We start from the raw sequence: 24794 nt of genomic DNA on the forward strand, positions 1-24794 counted from the left end.
AATTTAAAAAGCTGTTCTTTAAACAGTTTTCAAGGATGCAGTCTGTTTCTGTCTTGTAAACACATGCAACATCATCCAAAGTTCTGACTTACCACTTGGGTAGAGAGAAGTAAAAATATTTCACAAGATACTGAGAAAGAGTATGTGACCTCTTTAAATACCAGTCTTGTGCTGAAGGGATAAAGCCGCACAGGAAACTGGTTTCTGGAGGTTCACCTGCATGCATTAACATCCTGCTCTGCACACAGTCTGGGCTCAGTACCATACTACCACTCCACCTAGAAACCATCTATTTTTCTGGAAAAACTAAAATCAGTGACAGAAAGAGCACTTTAAAGTTTCTTATTTACTGTTAATACATTTTTGTAGGATCAAGGAAGTCGAAAGAGTTCAGCCAAGGCTTTGCAAGTAATAAAGAGACAATTCCCTCTTCCAAGGGACAGCTAAGTAGTCCAGCTGACTGGTATGAATCCGGCAGGATGACCATCTCAGGTGCATCAACAAGAAATAAGGTTATATGGCTTTCCGGTGTGGTTCTGAGAGTGGTTCAGTTGTGTTTGTTCGTCCGATGGCACGGAGTCTCATGAGGGACATTTTCCAAAAGAGCAGCAGTATTGTGGCTCTAAAGGTGCTCTGTACCAAACAATACCACTACTGCCAAGCAGCAATACTATCCATGATACTAATCTTTCGTCCTGCCCTGCGCAACCTATCACAGCTCCATGTCTTGCCCTACTTTTGTCCCCATGCTCCTCCTCACTGCCAAGGCAATGCACACTGTTTCTGCTTCAGCAGCCAAGAGACAGCTCACACATGCCATGGGGACATCCTAGCAGGTGGGTGGGAGAAGAGCACCACCTCTTCTCAGTGTTCTGCTGTCAAGATCCAGTGTGATAAGCCTGCTCCAAGGCTGCAGGGTTGCATTCAGTTTCCTTTGACAGCTGAGCTCACCCCAAGGAGTTTCCGCCTTGGCTGTTTGCACACTCCTCTCTGTTTCTACATAACAATAATAAACCAGGTCAATGAACTAAATGCAACCCAGCTAGAGTGAAATTACAGGTTGTAACTGAGGTAATCTGTCCTTGGTACCAGCCCTTTGGTACCACCACATTCCTCCCCTCCTTCTCCGCACACCTGTCTGCTTGTCTACACCAACTGTGGTCAAAGAAAGATGCAGGAGCTTGAAGCCAGAAGAAAGGAAAGTTTTGGGGCTCTCAGATTACATCTTGAGAAGTTATTCCCTTCACCAATAACATCTCACTTTTGCTCCAGGACATGCACTGACTCACTTAGCTATTCTCTTTCTGTCTCATTTTTCCTCCCTTTTTTCCTATTTATTTTTCTTGCAGCTACTGTGTTTTATTTTCTCTCATTTTTAGCTGCTAAACTCTTGGAGCAAGGATCATCATTATTCTGAGTTTACAGAGACAAAAGTAGGAACAAGGACTGATTCTGTGCCAATTAGGAGAAAACTGCTGTACTATTGCGACACAGGTCTTTCAGATTTTTAAACATTCTCCTGCAAAGACTCGCAATGTCAGTAGATGGTGCTATCTACATATTTTTAGGAATGCGTTTTGGCCGGGGTTTACCCAACCAATAACATTTCCTTTGTGTTTGAGTGTGATATCCCTGGAAACCTAGAAGCAGCACAATTTAATAAATATTTGGCTTTTATTAGGAAATCACTGCAAAGATCTAAAGACTTTCCACTCCTTGGCATCATGTCATACAGTACTACTGGTACTGTATGAGTAATCATGGAGTGATTCAGTGAATGCAAGGGTTTGATGCATGCAAGTGCTGTAGTACTGATGTTTCATTAGATCATATATATTTTTGAAAAGTGTGAGGAACTATTCTTCATGCACTTTTCTCTTTTGAGAAGTCTCTCAGCTTCCCTTTCTAAACCTAATTACTCTCAGTTTCCTTCAACCAACCTCAGTCATTGTTCATGTGGAGCTCAAATACAGCACGGTGCAGGCAAACCGTGGTCATCAGGAGCAGCTTTCCTGTATTGCAGTGCCAGATTGATCCCTCCTTTCCTTTCATCTTTGAGATGAAAATATTTTATTCCTTTACATACTTAATTTCAATTTCCTGTACTGCTGCTAACTGAAACTGTGTTAAGGAACCATATCATTAAAGCTATATTGCAAGGCGCTTTTTTGTGACAGAACAGAAAATTACATTTTAAAAAGATGAATCAATATTTACATTTTATTTCTGTGGAAAACGAGAGCTTTTATGTATAATGTTTTCAGAAGATTAAGGCTGAACGAGAAAAAAGGCTTCAAAATCTTATTACAAAACCAGTCTAAAAAGCTCAGTTAGAAATAGAGGCTTTTTACCTGTTATGGAGAAAGATCAGTTTATAGCAAAAAATTAGTATCAAACTGATCATATCCCTTTAGGAACACAAAGAGGTTGTGAGCTGTAGGATTAAAAGAATGGGGGAAGGGAGGGGGAAGTATAATATTCTAGAGAAGAAAGCGAAATATAGCTTAATAGAGTATGTGCCTGGTAACTTCTAGCCACTCTGAAGAACAATCATTTCTGTCTGAAAAAAAAATCTGTTTCTCAGTGTGGAATAGACTTCTATGAATTGCAAAGCATAATGGGGCCATATGCAAATAATAAGGATGTGTGGGTTTCTATTCAGACTGCAGGGATCCTGGAAAGGCTCACTCTGCAGTTTTAAAAATCCTGGCCTCCTTGTGCCAGATGCTGACTATTTGTATGCATATACATTGTAATGCAATTCAGCACACTTCTTCCCTGGGATAGAATCAGATTTTTTTCTTTTTGCCTTTTTAAAATCAATTTACATGGCATTATAGACATGTTCTGTCTTTGTGTGCCGTGAATGACTTAATGCCCGTATACAGCTACACTGATGCAGAAAGTTGAACTATCTAAAGCTTCATTTAGCACCAGTGCCATGAACTAATGCCAAGAAGCTGTAAAGAAAAGAATATATTATCCAGTAAACCAAGGTAAAAATCACTTATTCTTAGCTCTGAACCTTTTGAAGTTTTTTTCTTCTTTGGATTGCATACTGTTCATTAACTTAATCATCATATTTTTATAACAGACTGTAGGCAATCATTGCTTTACACGAATGCTTTATTGCAAATGAGCGCACAGGGAGATGCATCTCCTGTAGCTCCTATAGGATTGTCTAGGAAAGAGCCTGTAAAGAAGCTCTCTCCTTCCCTGGCACACAGGCATGCATAGAAATGTTTATAAATAAAATCGCAGACGGATCAGTGTTTCAACTGCCTACTCTGGATTTACAGCCATTGAACTCATCTCTTTTCCTAAACTCCAGTCCTTTCACCTTTTTAAAGCCAGCTGAAACATGGAGCACTTCAGAGAATATTCTGAGGGAATTCTTTTATTATTTTTTATCGCTCTTCCCAGTTCCTAAAATGTCTGTCTTTAAGAGAAGGCCAGAATTTCTAGCCTCACCTTTACTCCAGACTAAGGTTTTACTTCTACCAGGTACTGGCACTTTTTTTTCTTTTTTTTCTTTTTTTTTTTTTTCAATTATTGTAACAGAATTTAAGATGATGAGAGAAACAGGAAAACCTTTTTGTTGACCAGGGAGTTTCTTTTCCCACATTGCTTCTCAGGTTTTTAATTTTAGAGCTGTCTGGTTTAATCCCTGGGTTGTGGAGGACAATAAGAATGCTTTGGGCTATCGGCCTCCCAGTAGAGTCTATCAAGCAGTAACTGCAGTGGTAAAGGCATTATGGGAGACTTCTCTGAAGCAGTTTTATTACTCTTTTCATGTCAGATATTGACGAGTCTGAGGTAAAAATACAAGAAGGCCATTGACAGTAGTGCTTTCTTCAGGGCTAGCACTGATGATTCTTGTCAGGGTTAGGAAGTAGTAAAATAGATTCAGAAAAGAAAACCCTCAGTATGAATAAGGCCTTGTTGATAAAAGTGTGACCAGGAAGGATAAAAAGCAGATTTGCTAACACTGACCTCACACACGTCATTCCTCAAAGGCCAGCTCTGCCCCAGCAGGGCAGCACCAGACGGGACAGACAAAGCAGCTCTTGTCATCTCTTGTCCCTGGTACAATAACGGGTATCAGGAAGGACTGCACAATGCTGCTTGTTTTGCCAGAACAGACTGAATGACACTTTCTGCCTAATTCAGTGGATACCTATTGTTGGGGACTATTAGTCATTATTCTTTGTCTTTTTCTTCCTGTTGTCTTATTTCCTTTTCTCCTAATACTTATTGTTTGTTTTTCAATTATTTTCCTCTTATTATTAATATGTAGCATTTTTCCTTCCTAATCTCTCATTCCCCTTTCCACCCATCTCTTTCTTTGTTAGATCACCGCATCCCATGCCCCATTTTCTTTTGGTCTTGCCCGAGGGCTACTGTCCGTTCTCTCCATCTCATCACAAAATGACACCTCTGCCTTCACTCCCAAGCCTTCAGATCCTCTCTGTAATCAGTCCCAGCTCATTCAGTTTTTGTTTCTCTTCTTACTCTTGGTCTTACATTCAGTTCTTCTGTTCTACTAATGGGCTCCTCACTGATTTCTTGCTCACCTGAATTTCACTGTTGTTCTTTCACGTCTGGCAGGTAGACATACTCTTCTGAGTTCTTCCCTGAAAACCTAGGATGTCTCCTGGCACGTCCTATGAACGCCGATAGTATTAGAGCCTCACTTGCAGCATGAGAGAACATTATGACCACTAACCTGGTCTGCTTGAGGCAATATTCACAAGCCTGCCAAACAATAACAGGGTGTCCTTTGTCTTCCTACGCTTCTCAGGTGAGCCTTACCTCACCAGCATCCTAAAGACTTTCTGAGCAAAGGGGTTTCCTTCAAAATGATCAAAGATAAGCCAAGAAAAAAAAAACCAACAAATAAACACATTATTCCTGATATATGTTTACTGGAGAAAAAGCCGAGTTTGATAGATGCCATCAACCAGCATTAAAACAAAAATCAGCTGAGGCATTATTTAACGGCCAAGTGCAGCTCTTCAAACTTGATGATATCTGACTCAAAACCAAAGCTGCTTCCATCCCCAGGTGAATCTGTTGTGACATTCGTGTTACAGCTGCAGGGAAGCAGCCACCCTAAAACACATCCTGGGTTCCATTCACAGTCTCAAATGGCTGCTTACCCAGTGGTCCAGCTAGAAAAAAATATTCTATGCTGCATCCAAATGTGTTCCTTTCTATATAGTATCTTCAGAGCCACAGGATTTAGGACTGACTTGAGGGGTAGTCAGAAAAAAAATAAATCGGGCCACGTAGACCAAGCATATGCTGGCCAAACATATCACCCTCTGGGTTCTCTTTTCCGAACTTAACAGCTATGAAGATGCAGATGCTTGTTAATTTTAAATTGTGTTGGATAGCCAGTTGCAATAAGAGGCAGGGGTTAAGATGCAGCACAGATCATTCACTGTTAGCCTTCACTGCAGTTTTACTTCCAGCTGTCTGCTTTTGAGTTAACATCTCCTGAGACAGCTTGACTTGACTGATGGTACTCACACGGCAAAACAGCCAAGATGTGCAGAGCGATCGTAATAGCTGCACTGAATAACTGATTCCCACAGTGTGACCACCAGCTCTTGAGCTGCAGCCCGTGCTTCCAGACAGGCCAGCTCTGTCTGATTCATCACACCGTTTCTCTGGATCTGGAGATGCTGAATGTGAAACAACCATACAGCACAGTGTGGATTAAGGTCATGCTGCTGGTGGGGAAGTCACTGGTCCTCCTGTGTCCCTGGTCCTTTTGCTGTCCCAGCACTGCCCCAGTGCAGCCCCAGGAGCAGACAGATGAGGGAGCTGACCCCACCTACCTACTTTTCTTGCAGGATCAGTTTCCAGCCAGATCACTTGAGCCAGCATAATGGGAGCACAGGGAGAATATAAAGGTTAGCACCCCACTTTTCAGCAGCTGTGCAGTTTTAGATGGTCTTAAGCCAATCAGGAAACCTCTTGGGGCATGACTAATGTATTATTTCAATCTGCACTTCAGAGAAGATGAGCCCACAGGTGCATTACAATAATGCACTCTGCTGTGAAAACCCACTGGGCACACCAGGAAAAATTCATGTGGCTCCTGCTATGGTGTTTCAGAGTTGTGTGGTGATTCTCATGGAAGAACGTGCCATTAGTACGTGAATGTACTAATCCTATCTCAGCTCCGATTCAGCTGGGATAGCTTGCACCACCATGGAGGTCTGCACAAAGCGTGCCTGGCTACAGATAACAAAAGCATTTGTCCATCAGCCTATAGCCAGTACAACTTTATGACATTGACCAGGCCAGGCTATAATTTGGAATGAAGGCTAATGGAATAGCATTTGGATCTCCATTAGCACTTTATTGAGTTGCAATAGTCTCGTGGTCAAGGCAAAGATAATATGATACTATGAGAGGTTATGTCTCTGTAGGCAGAAATTAGAACCATGAGTTTGTATTTGAGAGCAAACAAGCTTTGTGTTGCAATGTGGGGAACTAGAGTGTTCGGTATTTGAGACATCTGTACTGCCTGTGATCAGAAAGAGAGATGCTTGTAATGTTCATGAGTAGGTCCAGGATCAGCTCTTGAGAGAAGAACTGAGCACTGTTATGGATGGTTTTTGTCCCAGCTGGTGAGTGTGCGGTGCAGGAGAGAAAGGAAAGCATTGCTGCTTTTACTTGGTTTTTTTTCCTTTTTCCACACTCATGCCTTTTGACTTCTGGATTTTTGCGTCTGAGTGGCTGGATCTGATGCTGAACAGGTGAACCAGCTTCACTGAGAATTTTGCATGTGGCCAAAGGGAACGCTGGGCTACATGAGTGGCTCTGTGAATGGCAGCTGAGTAATGGGGACCAGCCTAGCAAATGCTTATGGTCCTCCCACTGGGAGGAAGCTCTCTCCTTCCCAAGGTACAGAACCAGATTTGGAAGATTACTTTGCATTTGGGAAGGTCAGCTGTGTTATCATAACTGTTGTGTTCACATCTGTCCACAATTATGAAAGCAGCTGTGATAGGTAGGGCAAATGCTGCTGATAAATGGAATAACATGGGCATCTATCAGGGCGGTGTCTGGCTCCATGCAAAAGGCCTCCATGTTAGCTTGCTGCCCCTGTGGTAGACACTGCACAAGTTCACAGAGCAATACATACCAGGATCAGAGCAGGGAGCTGTGCCTCAGGACTGATGAGGCATCCTCATCTAGGCCAGGGCAAAAAAAGAAATTAATTCAGATCCACCTCTGGAGTGGGTTCCTTGCACTTTGTGCAGGGCTGTTAAAGGCAGCTTTGGCACTGAAAGTATAAGGACCTGCAGAATGGAGCTACAAAAGAAACAAAGACCCTTAATAATCTTTGTTTTTGAGAATTACTTCAGGGAGATTACTCACATGAGCAAGACCAGTCAGGAACGCACCTCCTTCCACTCAGCTCTTCTGCTAGTGCAAATCAATGTTTTTCCATTAAAGTCAATGGAGCTTTGCTGATTACATGAAGTCAGTATCATTATGTACAATTTATTGGCTCTAGCCATTTGATAATACTCTACAATAGGAAATCTTTTACCTCTGCTTCTTTTATAAAACACAAAGGAGTCATACAGATTCAGATTATGATATTTTGTTCTAGTCTCACCTTCTCAAAAAAATTCCTTTTGTTATTTCTCACTTGAGGGGGCAGCTATGACTAAGTGGCTGAACAAAACCTTCAGATTTACCAAACCTGCAGTGCAGCTCATTTCCCACCATTTAAGGAAATGCTATTCTTGGAATTCGCACTTTGAAATCTCCCTACCCGGAGAAGCAGTGCTTTAGGACAAAGGTAGGCATCCGTTAAAGCCCAATTGCAAATGTACCAAATGAAAGTTTTAGGTTCAATTTTGCCTTTTACATCTCACAGAAAAAAAAAAGTTTCTTTGCTGTATTTCTTATTTTACATCTCTGTATAATCACTCAGCTGCAGCGCTGAAGACCGAGGAGTTCCAGAAATACTGCAACTGGCAATGGATTCCCCCTCCAGTCTGGGCCGACCTTTCTTATCTCTGAACTCCATGTAATCCTGTCTCCCAGTCACAAAATCAGCTCTGAGCCACCGACAGCTTAAACTTTTGCTTGGTCATAACTACTTGATGTTAGAATGTACATTAATTTCTGCTCTATGAAACGCCCCAGTGTGCTGCAGTGGTGCAACACCGTATCAAATCCTGCAAGCACAACAGAATTCAGTTACACGAAGTCAGTACCTGTGGGACAAGCTTATGGGAAAGGACAGGAAAAAGTGTCATATTGGTGATTCATTTAGTGATGCTCTTCCCTCTGCAATGATACTGAACCAATGCCCTAAGGTACAAGGGGCTCTGACTTCTACAAGAATCATAAGACTTTTTGACTGCTTGAGATGTGATTGTGGATGACATGCGTACTCTTTGGGATCAGCTAAAGCAAATACCAAAAGCAAGTAAGGTTCAAAAAGGCTCTTTGTTAAATCTACACCTTTTCAGCTCAAGTTCCCTCCTAGCATTCTAGCAATACTTCTAACTTCTTCCTCTTTGGGTCATCTGCAGTTCTGTCCTGGTTTCACTGGGATCAAGTCATAGAATCCATTTTCTGTTCAGGAAAGCTGCATTTTTGAGAAGGCTGCAGTGCCTGATTCAGTGGGAACAGATTTGATGAGACACTCTGGTTTAGTTTTTGACCAGCCCTGGCATGCGAGTTACCATAGTGATCAAGGGCTTTAGCACCTTCGAGTTAGCCAGGAGCAGAAGCCAGGAGGAGTGAAAGCCAGGGCGGCTGGCCCAAGATGGCCAATAGAAGTATCCATACCATAAATACCACGCTCACTATAAATTGGAAAGTTTGCTGGGGACAGCTCTCCTTCCTCAATGGTCATCATCCTCAGAGGGTCTCACCTGTCATTCTGCTCCCGAGGCCTATTCCCCTGTTCATTGAGACCATTGGAGCTGTGGTGCTTGCAGTGTTTGACATCTGGCATTCACTGCTGGGAGCACGCAGCTCTCAACCATTACGTGGGCCGAGTATAACTTTCTGTACTTTATATTACTATTGGTATTAATATTAATTTTTTAATTATTATTTTATGAAATCTGTTCCTATTTCAATCCACTGGTCTCCTTCTCTTTTCCTAGTTCCCCTCCTCGGAGGGGGAAGGGTCATCAGGTGATAGAACAACTGCCTAAACGTAGACAAGTTCACATCTGGTTCTGAATCTAAAACATATTGATGCTGAAATTTATTTTAAGGATGTGCAGTGTCACAGCTTGGTCTGAAGTGCTGCCAGCAATTGATTTACATCAGGCAACGAGGCTACCACATAGGGCTCCACAGTAAGGCAACAGCGTGCCCCATGATGCTTACAGAATTTGTGAATGCCACTCACAATAAAGTTTATAACTGTTCCATTGTTTTCATATTTCCACCCTTTTATACATTTCTGAGACGATGTTTTGTAATTATTAATAGAATATTAGAAAAACCACTTAATTTGTTTTAATTCTTAGCATTTTTATTTTGAGTGAAGTACCAAATATTTGAAGCTTAATTTATTAACAATAAAAAGTGATATATCTACCTCTTAATATTAATTTTTAGATATATTCAAGAAAGGGTATGAGTGAACTAGGCAGCTGCCAAAGCATGTACATCTGAGCTGAATAATTATCAGGATTTTTATGACACACTTGGAAGGGAAACATAATAAAAGATAAAGAGAGATATGGAAGTGGGATAAAAATACCCACTTATTTTTGATAAATTATTCTAGACCTGTTTAATATATTTATTTGATAAAATGATTTCTTGTTCTTTACAGAGAGAGACTGTAGACCTAATCTTGCTGGACTTCCTGAACGCACTCTGTATAACATTAATTAAGATGAAACTCAAGACGAACTTGTGAACTGTAAAGCATATAAGAAACTGACTGACAAGGAGGCTTCTGTCAGGAGAAAGGAGAATTATTGATGGAGTTTCCTAGATTCACTCTGGGAACAATCTTATTTAATCTTCTCACTAATGACCTTGGCACAAAAAATAGGAAGTAAATGAGCTAACGAAATCTGCTGACAACACAAGAGTGGAAGGCACTACTGACACAGAAGAGGACTGGAGTATAATGCAGGAAGACCTTTGTGACCTTGAGGATTGCAGTACCAGAAATAGGGTGGAATTTCATAGTGAGTAATGCAAAGCAATGAACTCAGAGGCTGAAAAGAAATATCTATAAGGCTGAGGGAAGAGCAGATGAGGAGAAAGAAGTAGATGTATCAATCCCATGATATATATCTGGCTTTAACAGAAGAAGGTATCGGATGCTACAGTGCAGGGAAAGCAGTGTGTTAATATATTTGTAATATGTAGTGATAAAGCTTGGTCAAACATGTTCAGGAAAGATAGATTCAAACTCAACCAAGTACCAAGAAGTGCTGCTAGGACAATTAAGGAGATGGAGAAGGCTATCTTACCAGAAATAGCATGGTGTGAACAAATAAAATAAGAGACAATAACATCATGGGATAAAAAAAAAGGGAAAGGGAAGGCTATTCAAAGGAAAGGACAATACAGGTACAAAATAAAATGTCAAAGAATATATTTAGGCTGGAATTAAAATAAGGCTTCAAAACATCTAAGCAGGATTCAGGAACACCATCTCCACCATAGTAGTAGAAAATTTAAAAATCACTAGTCTTAAGGTGAACTTGGTGAATTTAAGAACAACAGAAAAAAGGAGGGGGTCTATACGGCTTGATAGCTGGCAATGGCAAGTGGTTGGAATGAAAGTCCCATTGGGCGGCATCAGGTTCTCCACTCCATGTCAGCCAGATTTGTCATAGAAAAATAAGGTACAAACTTCGACATGTGCAGCCTGGAGTCCTGACCTCCAGCATCTCTGCTTACTGCAGGTTTGGAGCTCTTGTGATCAGTCTGGCAGATATTTTGTGTGCTATGGCCAGAAGATGGTTGAGGGACGCTTAGGCTGTGGTGGCCCTATGCTTCAGCAACGCATAAGAAGCAATGCACACTTCACATGGGAAGAAGTGAACAAAACAGCTTTAGCCTGTTCAGTAAGTCCACTCTGCAGGCCCTGGCAATACCGATAGTTCTGTTTGCAGAAGGAGCTGATTTTTATAGAAGTAGCTTACAGGGGCGCCTCTCTCACTTCCCAGACTGTATGCTGAAGTATTTCTTGGTGTCTCATCATTGTAGCTGAGGCTGAGAAGAACACATTCAACTCTGATCAAAGACAGTGATCGAGAGATGATTTCTGGAGGAAGTAAATTAAACACACAGTCATGTTATGACATAAAAATAAATTAAAAATTATTCTGAAAACTGAATCTGATTCTTTAAAAAAAATCATCAGGCTTATTAAAGAGAGGTACTAAGTAGACAAATAACATGAGTAAGGCATGTGTTTGATGTGGAGATGTTCATGTTACACTCACTACGAGCTGAATCTACGGAGCGCAAAGTGAGCTGGATGTGATGGTACATCATCACTGTGATGATACAGACATTGTCATGTCTGATTTCTAGATGTCTGCTCCCTAATCACTAACTAGTGACCTCTTCATACAAAACATCTGTACAGTTCTGGAGGCAGAAACCAGGCAAACAAGTAACCAGTGTCCTTCAAGTTGTAAAGTTCTGCTGCATTCAGTGTGAGGGTGACTGAGTGCTGAAGCACTCAGGAGGGTGACATTTGTACCTTGGCAGCATCAAAGGATAAGTCTTGGCCATCAGGCCAGGCTGACACACAGGAATACTGGTGAAGCCCCTAACCTGCAGTCCAACAAAGACTGGAGTCCACAGACCTCATTAGGTCACTAACATGCAAGTTAGAACCATAACTAGTCAAGAGAGAGGTGAATTTAGGCTTCTTCCATAATGGGTGTATTTTCTAATGTTTTCTTTTCTTATGTTTTTGTATTAAAAAGGGAGATAACTCACCCGTTTTCTAATTAATATGACAGTAAGACTGGGCTGTGCGATGCCTGTGCCGAATCCAGCGCTGTCAGTGTACGCCAGTCACATTTGAAGTACCCTGACTACCCTGGACCAGCAGGGAGGCTTGGACAGGAGAGCCCAGCTTCTGCCTTACAAATAGGCCGTGATGTCAACGTTGCTTTCTGAACCTAAATTAACAAAAATGAGGTAGGCTTTTGTGCACATAGAGAACACAAGTAGACAGGGCATGGATGCTGATCCAGAAAGGTCATAATAGATATTAATGGCCACATGATAAAACAATGGCATTTATCATACCATTTCATGCATTTAAAAAGTGAGCACTAGTAGATTAAATTAATAACATGTATTTAAAACAACCTTTTGATTAAAAGAATTATGGCTGAATTTCTTGTATATATTGAGACCCATCACATTTCAGTCTGGACTGTATTATCTTTGTTGTCTAAAGCTACAGATCCGTGATGCATTCTCTGAAATATGTATAGTGCTGGTAAAATATTTGTCTTTATCTGCTGTACACCCAGAGCATTCCCCTGCTGCCATTACATCACACAGTACTGTTCTAATGAGTCCAGACACTAATGAACTCCTAATAAGCATTGCTAACTTCCACTGGTTTTGATGGAAATATTCCTGATTACACCTGGATGACATCAGTCCTGAAAAAAACCAACAGACTGACTTCATATGTACTGAGCACATGCCGGCACCAGTTGAATTCCAAACACAGATCAGGTGAGTGATTTTGCCTGTTACTCTTGGTTTCTAACTAGTCTGTAGTAAACTCGTAATTTACTTCTCCACTCAAAACATCACTAAATACAACTCACCTGGAATGCAAACAGCTGAAGCTGGATAAGCAAAGTTTGTCTCACTAGAAACTAAATGAACAAAGCAAAAAGCAAACCTGCAAGAAGTTCAGGCCCTTGGATGCTCAAAGCTTTGTGATGTGCTGTAAATGGAGCACGCTTGCCTACACCCTCATGAATACTATGGCATGGCAGGACTCCCAGTCTCCAAAATGCTTGTAGTCAGCACTTCAGAATCTGAAGAATTCGGTTAATTCATATCACTGGTCTTCATGGGGGAAGGGTGGCCTAAACACTGTTAAACAGGGTGAAGAGAGGAAGCAAGAGCAGGAGTCAGGCATGCACATGTCTGATGTGGTGCAACTCAAGTTTCTCCTTAAGTTAAACACTAAAACGTCTTTCCATGTCTTGTGCAGTGTTGTCAGTGGCTGAGATTTGGACTGAATTTCACCTCTGCTCTATATATGTGCAGGAGTCAGAGTACTAAAGTATATCGGACAACATCTGATGCTTCTGATCTATGTTAAATATACTGTGAGTGTACATATCTGCTGTGTAATATACAGACAGAGAATGTCCAATTATTCCTGGAAGAGCTGGACTTGCTGTACAAGATGGAGGTAATACAATAGCCTGGCACTGACTGGAAATGCACAGAGCAACCGTGGAGTGTCCGTCATGAACACAAAGTAAGTTTAGCTCCTCCAGAGACACCCTGCCATGTGCTGAACCACCAAGACTGAGGCAATTCTCAGAAACATCCAAAACATTTCAGGTACCGTGCCTTACTAAACATGCAAAAAAAACCCCTTTCCAAAATAAGGGTGAAGTGTGGATTCCTAAATTCACCACCTGGAGAGGCAGCGTTAAGCACCAGCAGAAAAGAGGGGGAGCATGCAGCCCAACTTCTGCAGGACTCCCCTTCTCATCCCACACCGTCACCAGATCATCTTTGCTGTGCTGTCGAACAGCACCCTCAGATGGCCCTACTTCATATCTCTCTTCATCACTGACTTTTTTTCCTTGTCTTTTTAAGATCAGGAAAAGGAAACGAATCCTCATTGCAATGCTGTCAGTTTCTAGTGCTTGAGACTGCAAAGAAAAGCTTGAGGAGATGAATTAAGCATAATTCAGGGTTTCAGAAAAAGAAGCAGATTAAAACTCTTAAAATATGTTATATTAATATTACTTCTGAATCTACAAAAGGCTACCTCTTGCCTTTTTTTTTTCATTTTCTGAACCTGTAAAATTGGTAACATGGCCTGTAATCCTTATGGCAGTTTTCTATCCATTTTGTAATACAGAGATTCTCTTGATTTGACTATGAAGTCTTAAACAATGAGCCACACAATTAATTTTCAGGTTTCTATGTTGATACACAATTTATTTCACACTATTTCTACAGCTTCAGTTTTCAATATACCATAGATTCATATATCCACAGCATGTCTACACACTGCAAGCACTTACCACTTCTGTGGAAGTTAACAGCTGAAACCAGATGCTTTAATGGTTGCCAAAGAAAAGGAAAGTTCAGGCTTCTGGCAGCAAGGAAAGCATAAAATATCTCAATACGGCAATTCCTCATCTAAGTGGTGGAGTCTGGATGTCAGAGTAAAACTCCCTGAGCGGAATGGAACTGTTGAAACATCTCGAGAGATTATTTCAAACTATAAATGATGATATATGGGAGGATTAGAGGGAGCAGGTGAGCGATTTCTGCATGTAGGCAAGAGAGGGGGAAATGCTTTGGAGGAGAAGGGACACAGGAAGGAAATCAAAGGGGAAAGACTCAGCTTTGTAATTTACCTCTTTAAGTAAACAAAGACCCAGGAGGACACTTACATCTGTTCAAAGGGAACAAAATGTCACTCTGTGAAAATGACAAATTCCGATCTGAGGATAATTTTTATTTCTTTTGCATACAGCATGGCTTGTAACTTCACTACCATTAACTGCATTTAACGTCAGCGATAACAGACACTATGGCACCACAACACCCTTTCTATGCACTTTCACACTGTGCCCAACAAATGGAAAAGCAAGTCTGATAACATTATAGCAGTTCCCCAAAATAGATTAAGTGAACTGGTCGCTTCTATAATCTTCATTTTAATTTTCAGCCCCCTAAAAGATGTTGAAGAACTACGTCACCACTAGTTATGGATCATCTTTTTAAAGACATAAGATATGTGAAAACATCAAAACATTCATCACAGGTATAAATATTCTCTATTTATCTGGAGAGCTCCAAGTTTATAACAGTGGAAAATAATCTCAGACTAATATGATAAAGTAGCTGGACTATTCATCTCTTTCAAATGGTGTTGCAAGGTTGATGAGATGGTCTATGATTATTTCAGGATTAAGCTCTACAATAATAATCTCATTCCCGCTGAGTGCTTCTAAATACTCTCAGCAAACCCATTTGCCCCTTTTCCTTAACTGTGATCCCATCCCTGTAGAAAGAAATAGCTCCATAAAACTGGGTCAAGCAAACAGTTTACTCTTCCCTACAGCAACTGTATATTCTATATACATAATACCTCCTTCCTTTGATAACAAATTAATCCAGTCCATATTAGACTGAAACTCAATGCAGTGTGGGGAAAGTGAGAACACCAAAACCAAGTAACAAACAAAACAGAAAGAACAGAACTTCATGGGTGACTCACAGCATAAAAAACTTGTTAGCAGGGAAAAATATAAGCTTTAAAAGCTACTCATTTTTTTCCCCAAATATGCCCTTTGGTAATTAAAAGTTTTCATCCCATAGCTCAAAAACATGTGCATGTTCAAGCTCGTAGTGTAAAATGTGACTTACAAAAATCCTATGTTCCTGTTGGTTAACCACTGAATGTGATCCAAACACTATTTTAAGAAGAAACTGAGAGGATCTGTATTTCCACGCAACGTAAGATGCTGATGCAAAGAGAAATAAGTCTTCTCATCTTCCCACAGTTTGCTGTTACAGCACGGCTGATTAGTAACACCATTTCTGAAAAAAAAGAAAGGATGAGGTAAAAGCAGGAAATTCCAGCTTCCTTAAATATCTAGAGAATTGGTATTTGAAGCACAAACATGAAAACTTGTTATTCCATTTCCTGGATATTATACCTTTGGAAAAAGGTTTTTAAAAAAACCTTTTTAAAAATTTAAAATAATTTTAAAAATTTTATCCTCACTATTTTCCAAAGAAAACAGCTGTTAAATTAAAGTACCATTCTGAATTACTATCAGTGTTAAATATATTTTTACGTATCATTATTTCTTTGTGCACAGGGTAACTGCAGATAAACACAGAGCCATGTGCTTCTTCAATCCGCTGTGCACAAAGCTGTTGCTGGAAATACCTTGACTTTGTATTTCGCCACCAGAGCAACAGCAGTCCTAGGGTCCTGGAAGATGTGTTGGGCTGTCGTCTGACTCCTGAGGTAGGTACGCACAGCAACGCGCGATTCCCGAAAGCGAAGGTCTGGAGTGGGCACTGCCTGGTGGTGTTCCAGAGGTGCTGCAGGGCCAGAGCTGCAGCGCCAGACCCTGACTCCCACCACAGCTCTTTTCTGGAGCCCACCAAGACACGTGCAGAGCTCGAGTTTGACAAGACCGCGTTTTGTACCTGCTGAAACAGCCGCAAGAGCTGAAAACGGTGATGGTGCCCACAGGCAATTCCAGTGCTGTATTCTGGCCTTGTGCAGCAGCACGGTGCTATGAGAAGCATTTTCTTATTGCTTCTGCTAACCAGGAAAAAAAATCCATAGCTGAAACATTTGACTGTATTACTGTAAGAAAAAGGTATAATTGCAGTCTGTCCATTTATTCAGAATGCAAAAGGAGGTGAAATGCTTTGGACATTGATAGCATAGTAACGTCCACGTACCCCAGGATGGGGAATTTATCCAGCTGTGCAAAAAAGGCAAGAAAACCATTTTGTGTGAATGGTCCAACACTTCTTCAACCCTTTCATGGAGATCTGTGGCAGGTGTTCAGTCAGGAGCTCACTGGACCACTTGACTTTTAAGAGAGTTGTCATCCTCCTTGCAAAACTGAGACCATGCTAAAGAAATAAAATGTGTTTCAATTACTCCTAATTTTGACAAAGATGACTTTACAATGTTGTTTATGCTGTGTTGTGAGCACTATATTGGCAATGCTAAACTCCAGGCAGTTAAAATTGTAATGCGGTTGAAGTGACTGAATTAAAATAATAATGAGACCAAAGCAACTACCAGAATTATCGAAAGGTTATACAACTAAATATAGCTTGTCCTGAAGATACTTCCAGCCACTGCAGCTGTCAAAGTGAATCTGTAAAACTGGCTACAATCAAAGCCAGGTGTTTTTGTCAGAACAGGTAAAACAATTTGTTAACCAAGTGGTTATCACTGTGACCCTGAGAGCTGTCTGACTTAGCCTCACCAGGGAACAAGGCGTTCAACCAGCTTGCAAGGTCTTTGTCTGAGAAAAATTAAGACATTCTTTTCTGTTTCCACAGATTTTCTGGGTTGAGCTGTTGCACCCAAACCCAGCCAGGCCGACGTTCCCCTTAAACAACCCAGCAGTCAGGGGTGGCACACAGGCCAAGCACGTTCAGTGGCCACACAGGCTAATGCCATGCATTTGTTTCCTATGGGTGTTCTACAAGATGCCTTTCCGCTTTAGTCACGCAGAATAAATATTGTTTAGGAATTCTGGTTACTTGGAAGGAGAGTTCTGGGAAGTGATTTTGAAGCGTGGATGCAGAGAAATAATGCAGCGCCACAAAGGGAACTCGCCAACGCAGAAGAATAAAAACCTTCAGGTGGCAGAATCTGCATCGGTATCGTCAACAAAGAGCTAAAATTATGCTGCAGCTTCTTAAAAGGATTTATGCAGGCAATTAATTCTCTGGACTGGGAAGTGCTTCATCTCTAGTTCATGCTTAAATAACTGGGATAAGACTCTAGAATATGACCATTAATTGAATTTGTCACTCGCAGTCACCTAATTCAGAACTACACCACATCCTGCTCATTCCCAATGTAATAGCTTAATTATTGTATCTGGTATAATAACATTTTCAAAGGGTTGTTCAAATGCAGCCTAGGTGTACCACCTATATGATATTGCTAACCAAAAGCCCCATCATAGCATGGCTTCATATTTATAAGAATTAAACAACTTCACTGATACTGAGCTGTATGTTCACCTTTCATTGCTTAAAAGTCTTGAGATGGTTGAGACTGTGGAATCAGTCTGTTCAGGCACAGCAAAATACAACATAAGCTCAGTCTTTACAGTTGAAATTAAAGCAAGTAAATCCTCTGCTGTGCCCCTCTTTTTTTCTCTCTCAGATGTACAGGTCTCTACGAAAAACTGCTTCTTCCAAACCTTCCTCTGCACCTTGTTCACCACATGCACACAATTTTCTGGTGAAACAGCTAAAATGGAAGAAAAGCCTAGCTCTCACATTAGCCTTAATAGAAGGTCACAGATGAAAGCAGTGCTGCCACTAAGAGGAAGCAGACACAAATAAGGCGCTCTAAACCGGTTCTCAAAATCACATCTCTTTTTTTCCAGCCAATGTATACCCTGCAGCTGTGCTCGCCAGAGAGTAACTGATGCTTTTAACTTTCTGCATAATAGAAAAGCTTCTGAAGAGCGTAATATTACAGCGCTCAGTATTTCTAAATCAAATCCCCACAATCGCAAACAAGAGAGGGGGAAAATAGATACTAAAAGGTACAAGTGGAGATTGTCCGTAAAGCTTTACAGAAGATGGTGGGCAGATGGCAGGGATTTGCAGTGACACAGCTGTTTTTAAAAATAAAGAGGTGGAAGGGGAGAAGGCACGATTGCAGCTACACACACATTCCTGAGCCCGTTCACGCAAGAATAAAAATTAGGCTAACAGCAGGAAATTGAAGTTGGTATATGTGGTTTTTATCATCTGAATTGACATTTAGAAACCTGTAATCAGCAGCACCTTCAGGTTTATATTCCTATCAGTGGTTTTCTAAATATCTATAAAGTAAAGCTGACAACAGAAACACTAACCTACAAGACATTAAAGACAATGTCAAAATTACTTTCAGTGTCTCCAAATAGCACATTTTTGCTGTAAGCCATACAGTATAAAAGGACATTTCTATCATCCAATCAAATAAATAACATAAACTGTTATCTGTTTGAATTTCTTATGAAAAGCTTTAATTTTTCACTTTTGGTTTTTTTTCAGATATTATTATTAGATGGGAGAGATAGGCAATGCAAGGAATAGGACAAAGTATGGGGGTTATTGTAGATATAACACCATGGGGGGCAAGGCAGGGAAATGCCCAAATTCAATATGGCATCAAGCGCTGGATGTGATTATCATTAGACCATTTTTGAACTAAGCAGCAATTTGTATAAAGACAAGTAATTTCATAAAGGGACCTTTCACTCATTCTTAATGGATGTTCTCATGTATGTCCCTTGGAGCCACACAGAAAGCTTCTGTCAGGTAAACACTAAAAAGATTGGTAATCTACAGCATAAAAGCTGTCTTCTCCAAAGAACCCAATGGAGCTGCTTTCTTTACAAAATTAACTCTCCTGCAACCAAGGTATTCCTAGATCCAGGAAATTTTACGTTAACGGGAGATACAGCTGATACCAAAAGGGTAATTTTTGGTCATTCTTCATGGAGTCACCTTTTTCACACCGCATCAGTTCACTGCCTTAAATGACTTAGTGTAAACAGGCTTTTTGCTACCTTTGAAAAAAAAAAATAAATCCAATTTTGTGAACATATGAGCTGGGACCCAACCCACTAAAAACTTCTTTATACCCATCTCCAGAGCCACCAGTGCTGGCTTCTGCTACAGCCGGGTATCGACCTGAATGGGCTGTAGGGGAAAGCCACTACAAAACCACCCACACTCCACGCATTTACTCCACGGTCTCTCCTTCCACAGTGTCTGCGCTGTTCCTGATGCAAATGTAACAGCCAAGTGATTGGTGTAGGTGCTGCCCGGCACAAAAAAAACCCATACTCAACACCTGAAGACATTTAAATTAATTTTATTTATACCAGGTTTTCAAAATCAGAAATATTTCAAAGAAATTCAATACTTATAGACAGGTGCTACATTGATGATCCTTCATCCACCATTAGTGCCGTGTTTTCACTCTACAATCATTAACTCGCCACCACAAACTAAGGGGAACTTACAGAAGTTTATAAAAAATAGGCAGACATGAAAATTTGGTTTATACTGGAATTGGCATAAGAGAGTAAAGCTGATTATCAAATTGTGGCAATTGCTGTATTCCATCACTCCTGAGAGAAAGCTACAGCAGAAAAAGACTCTTCCACTTAAGAGAAAAACTTTGGGTTGTAACTGAACATACTCCAAATCCATTTAATGATCTGACTAGGAGCGATTCAAACACTCGAGACCATATAAATTTAAGCTCTGCATTTCCAAAATCGCCACAAGCATAAACCTCACCTACTCACACTTGGACTGATCTCCCTTTTCAGAGAGATCAACCCCATCTGTCTGTACCTCTTCCAGGATTTACCAAATCAAATGGAACAACTGCTGGTTTTGAAGTCTTTTTTTAAGAAGATGCCGTTTCTGCACAAGCTTCTCTCATGAAAACTTTATGTAACGCTTCTTTATCAATAAAATAACTGAAGCCAAGATACCCAAAAGCCACGGCTACACGGAGATACACAGAAGATATTCAACTTGAGAGGATTTTCCTCCACTTCTCCAGCACAATGAGGCCCTCACCATTTTGCATAATGACAGAAAACAACAGCTGACAAACCATTTCGGAACAGATGCCAGCTGTCTCTCGTTTGTTTTAGATTCAAACAGTAACAGTTCTGTAGCACTTTATTGTTGGTGGGTTTTTATTTTTAAAAGCAAGCCATCTGAATTGGACCTCGCATCAGTCAGTCAGTCATTTCAAGAACAAACTGAAGGCAGGCTGACCCTTTTGGATCCAAAACTTGTTTTGGTAGGAATCTTACATAAATACAGTTTGTGCTTCAATTTTATATCTACTTGGACTGAGTGAATATACACCTAAGCTAGTTAAAAAAAAAAAAAGTAACCTTTACTACTTCAACTCAGGAGCCACAGACATCCTTCCAGACTGTTTGCAGCAGAGACAAACAATAAATTTAAACACAGTACTGCTTAAAAAAGTTTACTGTCTAAAATGAAATTCAAATGGTTTGTTAAAATTTAACACTTTCAGTTTTGGCTTTTTCTAAAGAAACCATTTGTACCTTGTGAAAATCAGTTAAAAGATCACTTCATAATACTGTACTGAACTCGAGTCAAACATAAAGCACAAAGTAGATCTTTACATTAAACTGGGCTTTGCACACAACGTGAATAGTCAGAAATAAAGAGACTATTTTGAGGAATAAAAAGATTTGGTTTTTTATCTAGACAACATGCATACCATCAATTACTTCTCAACCTTAAAAGGTACCTGAAAGGAGAGTTTTGCAGAACAAAACCAAGACTCATTAATACACTTAGTAAGTCAGTGGTCATCATGCCTTTTTAGTTAAATTCTAGTAAAGTTTAGTCTACATAGAACAGCGAACACAATGAGGTGTGCAAGTCATAGGGACAGCCAGAAGCCTGAAACAAAGTCTTAAAGTTCTACAGGACGAGAGAACCTACACAGTACCAGCAGGTTATTTAAAGTACTGAAAAAAAGAAAGAAAATAAATTATTATTATCTGCTTGCTTGTTGAAAAAAGGGCTATGGACTGAACATAGAGGCCCTGTACTTAAAAGCTCCACAGTTCTACTCTACCAACTTTTTAAAACAAAGTAATGATAAAGAGCATTCCTCCCCGCAGCACGTACAGCTCGGCTGCGAGCGGCTGCCCAGCAGCGCTCCTTTACGCATACCAGGAGAACCGTGTCCAGTTTTGCCATTTGTGGATAACGATGACAAGATACAAAAGCATGTGTTTGCCATAAATAGCTCTGGCTAACGGAGGATTGCTCACACAGAGCAGATCAAATTCTCTATAAGGAGAGCACTATTTGGCTCCCGGCCAGAAACACGTCCCCGGTGCAAGCCTGGGCAGCGGCAAACACTTTCCAGTTCTATTTACACAGGAGCCAGCACGCAGAACGGTTCACTCGGGCCCTTTCTTGTACCACGTCCGTCTCAACTGCAACTCTCAAGAAACAAAAGTTAATTACCGGATTCGTATTTGCATGTCGTCTATAACTGTCATCACACGTCACCTCGCCCAAAAAGGCTGCGAGCCGTAAGATTTTGTGCAAGGTTTTACTCTGACATGTAGAACTTTAAGAACATTCAGGTAGGAAACACACTGCGTGATTACTTTGTATTTTTGCGTTTCTGACACAACATTTCATGGAACTAATAGTCTCTAGTAGTGGTAGCTTCTTTAGTTCAACAGTGAACTAGGATTAGGTCCTTTATCAAAATGATCAGAACAGAGCCACAAAGTATTGTAAAGCAGTGCCTAAACCACGATTAGGAATGAAAAACCTGCATTATTTAAGATGAGATTAATGATTGTTTATCTTTACAATACTTTCCACAGAAGTTAAGTTATTTAAAATATGCTTAAATTAAACATACTTAAAAACTATATTTTCCAATGAAAACAAGGCAACGTTCTGTAATAAGCCACAAGTTTTATTGCAGTGTGGCCAGTTTTTGATCTCAAAAAAAGCAATGTTCCACTTAAGGCTCTTTTTAATACAGAAATTGCCACCGTGACTGATGTTGTACAAAACTTTAGTGTTTCAAGACTCACATGGTAAACAGATAACTTCTACTCCTGTTCAGTAGTGTACATTCAATGGAAAACAAAAGGCATCGTAACAGCTACTTCATTTATAAAGATATGCATGTAACAGGAACGAAACTTGAGGTACTACGATAATTTGATGACACAGTTACAGCAACTTAATTGGCATTCCTTTGGGGGGAGGGCGGGTCAAACACGTTACAAAAAAGTGCTTTAAATGCATAGTGTTGTGTGCTGCCATGTCACAAAAATAGGCTTGTCAAGGCAGGTGAGGTGTATGAATGCACAAGAGCCTCATGGAACTGCAATCAAGTGCAACTGTAGGTAATACTGTAGAGTCTACCACCCGACCAGTGGACGATACTTTCAAGGCATTCGATTAGCTTACCCTTTGCTGTCTGCTAGACTATTCACATTAACTATCACATTCATTGTACGTGTCGCAAGGAATGCCTGCAACGTCAGTTTTGGCTAAGAGTATGACGTGAAAGCATTCCTTGGATCCTACATAAAACTACCAGGATTAAACAGTCTAATGGCAATCACTGGTAGACTGCTTAACACTGACATCTCCTTCAGGGGCAGGAGGGAAGGGACTTGGTTTTGAGGAGGGAAGGGGATGGGGAGACTAATACTATTCCAATTGAACGAGCTGCAGAAATGGAAGCTCCTCAGATCCAGATGGCACTTGTCTGTCTTTTTATAAGGGTTTTCCTTCAAGTGAAACTACCACGTTGCCTCCCAATTTCTCTCCAAGTGTTGAACGGTCCTTAATATCATCCAAACCATTTACTTGCCACTCATGTTTAATACCTGAAAGACAGATGGACAACAACGCACTTGTGAGAACCTCAACATCTAAACGGCATCGTAATTAATGAGCGGAACATCTTTAGGTCTGTACCTGTAAATTTCTTTTTAATGGCATCTTTAGAGCTCGCGTAGATCATCTTGCTTTTTAAAGGTGCACTTTCAGGAGCCCTTTAAAGGAAAGGAGAAAACCGCAACAAAACAGTTATTCAGTCACCCAGCGTAACTCCAAAATATTCAATTTTAATGGCAAGCTTTGTTTTTACACACCAGAATATAAATACCAGGTCTTCTTTCTTAGATTCCTTTGTCTCATATGTGGCATCGTACAAAGCGTATCGGCAATCGTTCAAAGGTAGCAACTTCACAAAGGCTGTATAGGGGTCCTCCACAGTGTCTCCAATGTCACCAACCAATATCTGCTTTGCCTCCTCTACAATTATTTGTTTTTTGTCATCACTTAAACAGAAGAGAACGGCTTTCTTTCTCTTTTTAATCTCTTCTGGGGTTGAAGACTTCCTTACTTTCATGTCATTAAAAACCTTTATGACTTCATCATTCACTGTTACTCCAGAAGCCTGTAAAAATGAGACCAAAGGAATAATTTAAACAGAAAAAATTAACCCTACCTAGGAAAGGCTATAGCCCACGGTGCTAAATAAAGTCTGCTGGACCCCATAAGAATGCTATACACAGCCTGAACGCACTATGAAGTTGGCAATCTTTGCAAGATTAGAGCAGAAGATATAAAGGAGGTATAAATTCTGTTTTGTGGCAGATCTCAGCATCTTCACCTGTGATTCTGGACAGCAGTTTTATACAACCAGGCACACCACTGCACTACTCAAGCAGCTTTCCATTACTTTATCATGCATTTGTCTTATCTGGGGGGAGGAGTGCAGGGTGGTGGGGGTGGGAACTGAACACAGGAGTTTGTAGTTTTGGTTGGAATGGGGGGTGGGTTTTTTGTTCAGGTTTGTCTTTTTTTTTTTAGTGGAACAAATGCTACAGCAGCAGTTCACATCCAGCACTGTCATGACTCTCATTTTGTCGGGTGATGTAAGGCTCTACAAGCAGCAGAAATGCTTTCTGCATTGTGTCAGCTTCAACACCGTGCTCTAAAAACTCCCGAATTTTACTTGGTGCTGCTGTACCACTATTAGTTGGCAGCTCTTCCTTCATACAAAAATACCAGCTACAACGTCTTCAGCTCCTCATAAGGCTCACAAGCCCTTAAAAAACGCGAGCCTAAACCAGCAAGAAAACAAACCACTGACAGAGCAAGCGGGGACCCAGGGCAAAGGCGCAGTCATTCGGCAACCCCCCCGGCAAAGGGGCAGGCATTCAGCGAGCCCCAGGGCGAGCTCAGCCCATCCGCAGCGCCCTGGCTCCCGCTCC

General features: G+C 40.7%; 1 protein-coding gene across 1 annotated transcript; it reads right to left on the reverse strand.

Moving 5' to 3' along the window:
• Positions 1–21225: 21225 nt before the first annotated feature.
• CFL2 (cofilin 2 (muscle)) lies at positions 21226–23974 on the reverse strand. The gene is made up of 3 exons (XM_010180208.1): positions 23667–23974; positions 23491–23567; positions 21226–23399 (listed from the first exon to the last, which is right to left on the reverse strand). Exons 1-3 carry the CDS (start codon positions 23924–23926, stop codon positions 23287–23289), a joined length of 450 nt encoding a protein of 149 aa, XP_010178510.1. The 5' UTR covers positions 23927–23974; the 3' UTR covers positions 21226–23286.
• Between the last annotated feature and the right edge of the window lie 820 nt (positions 23975–24794).

This window comes from Mesitornis unicolor, unplaced genomic scaffold (genome assembly GCF_000695765.1).
Source record: "Mesitornis unicolor isolate BGI_N332 unplaced genomic scaffold, ASM69576v1 scaffold41242, whole genome shotgun sequence".
NCBI classification, from domain to species: domain Eukaryota; kingdom Metazoa; phylum Chordata; class Aves; order Mesitornithiformes; family Mesitornithidae; genus Mesitornis; species Mesitornis unicolor.

Coding starts and splice junctions, on each gene's coding strand:
- CFL2 (XM_010180208.1), bottom strand. CDS start 23,926: ATGAAAGTAAGGAAGTCTTCAACCCCAGAAGAGATTAAAAAGAGAAAG. Junction 23,568..23,666: donor GACCTGGTATTTATATTCTG/GTGTGTAAAAAC, acceptor TTTCCTTTAAAG/GGCTCCTGAAAGTGCACCTT. Junction 23,400..23,490: donor CATTAAAAAGAAATTTACAG/GTACAGACCTAA, acceptor TCTGTCTTTCAG/GTATTAAACATGAGTGGCAA.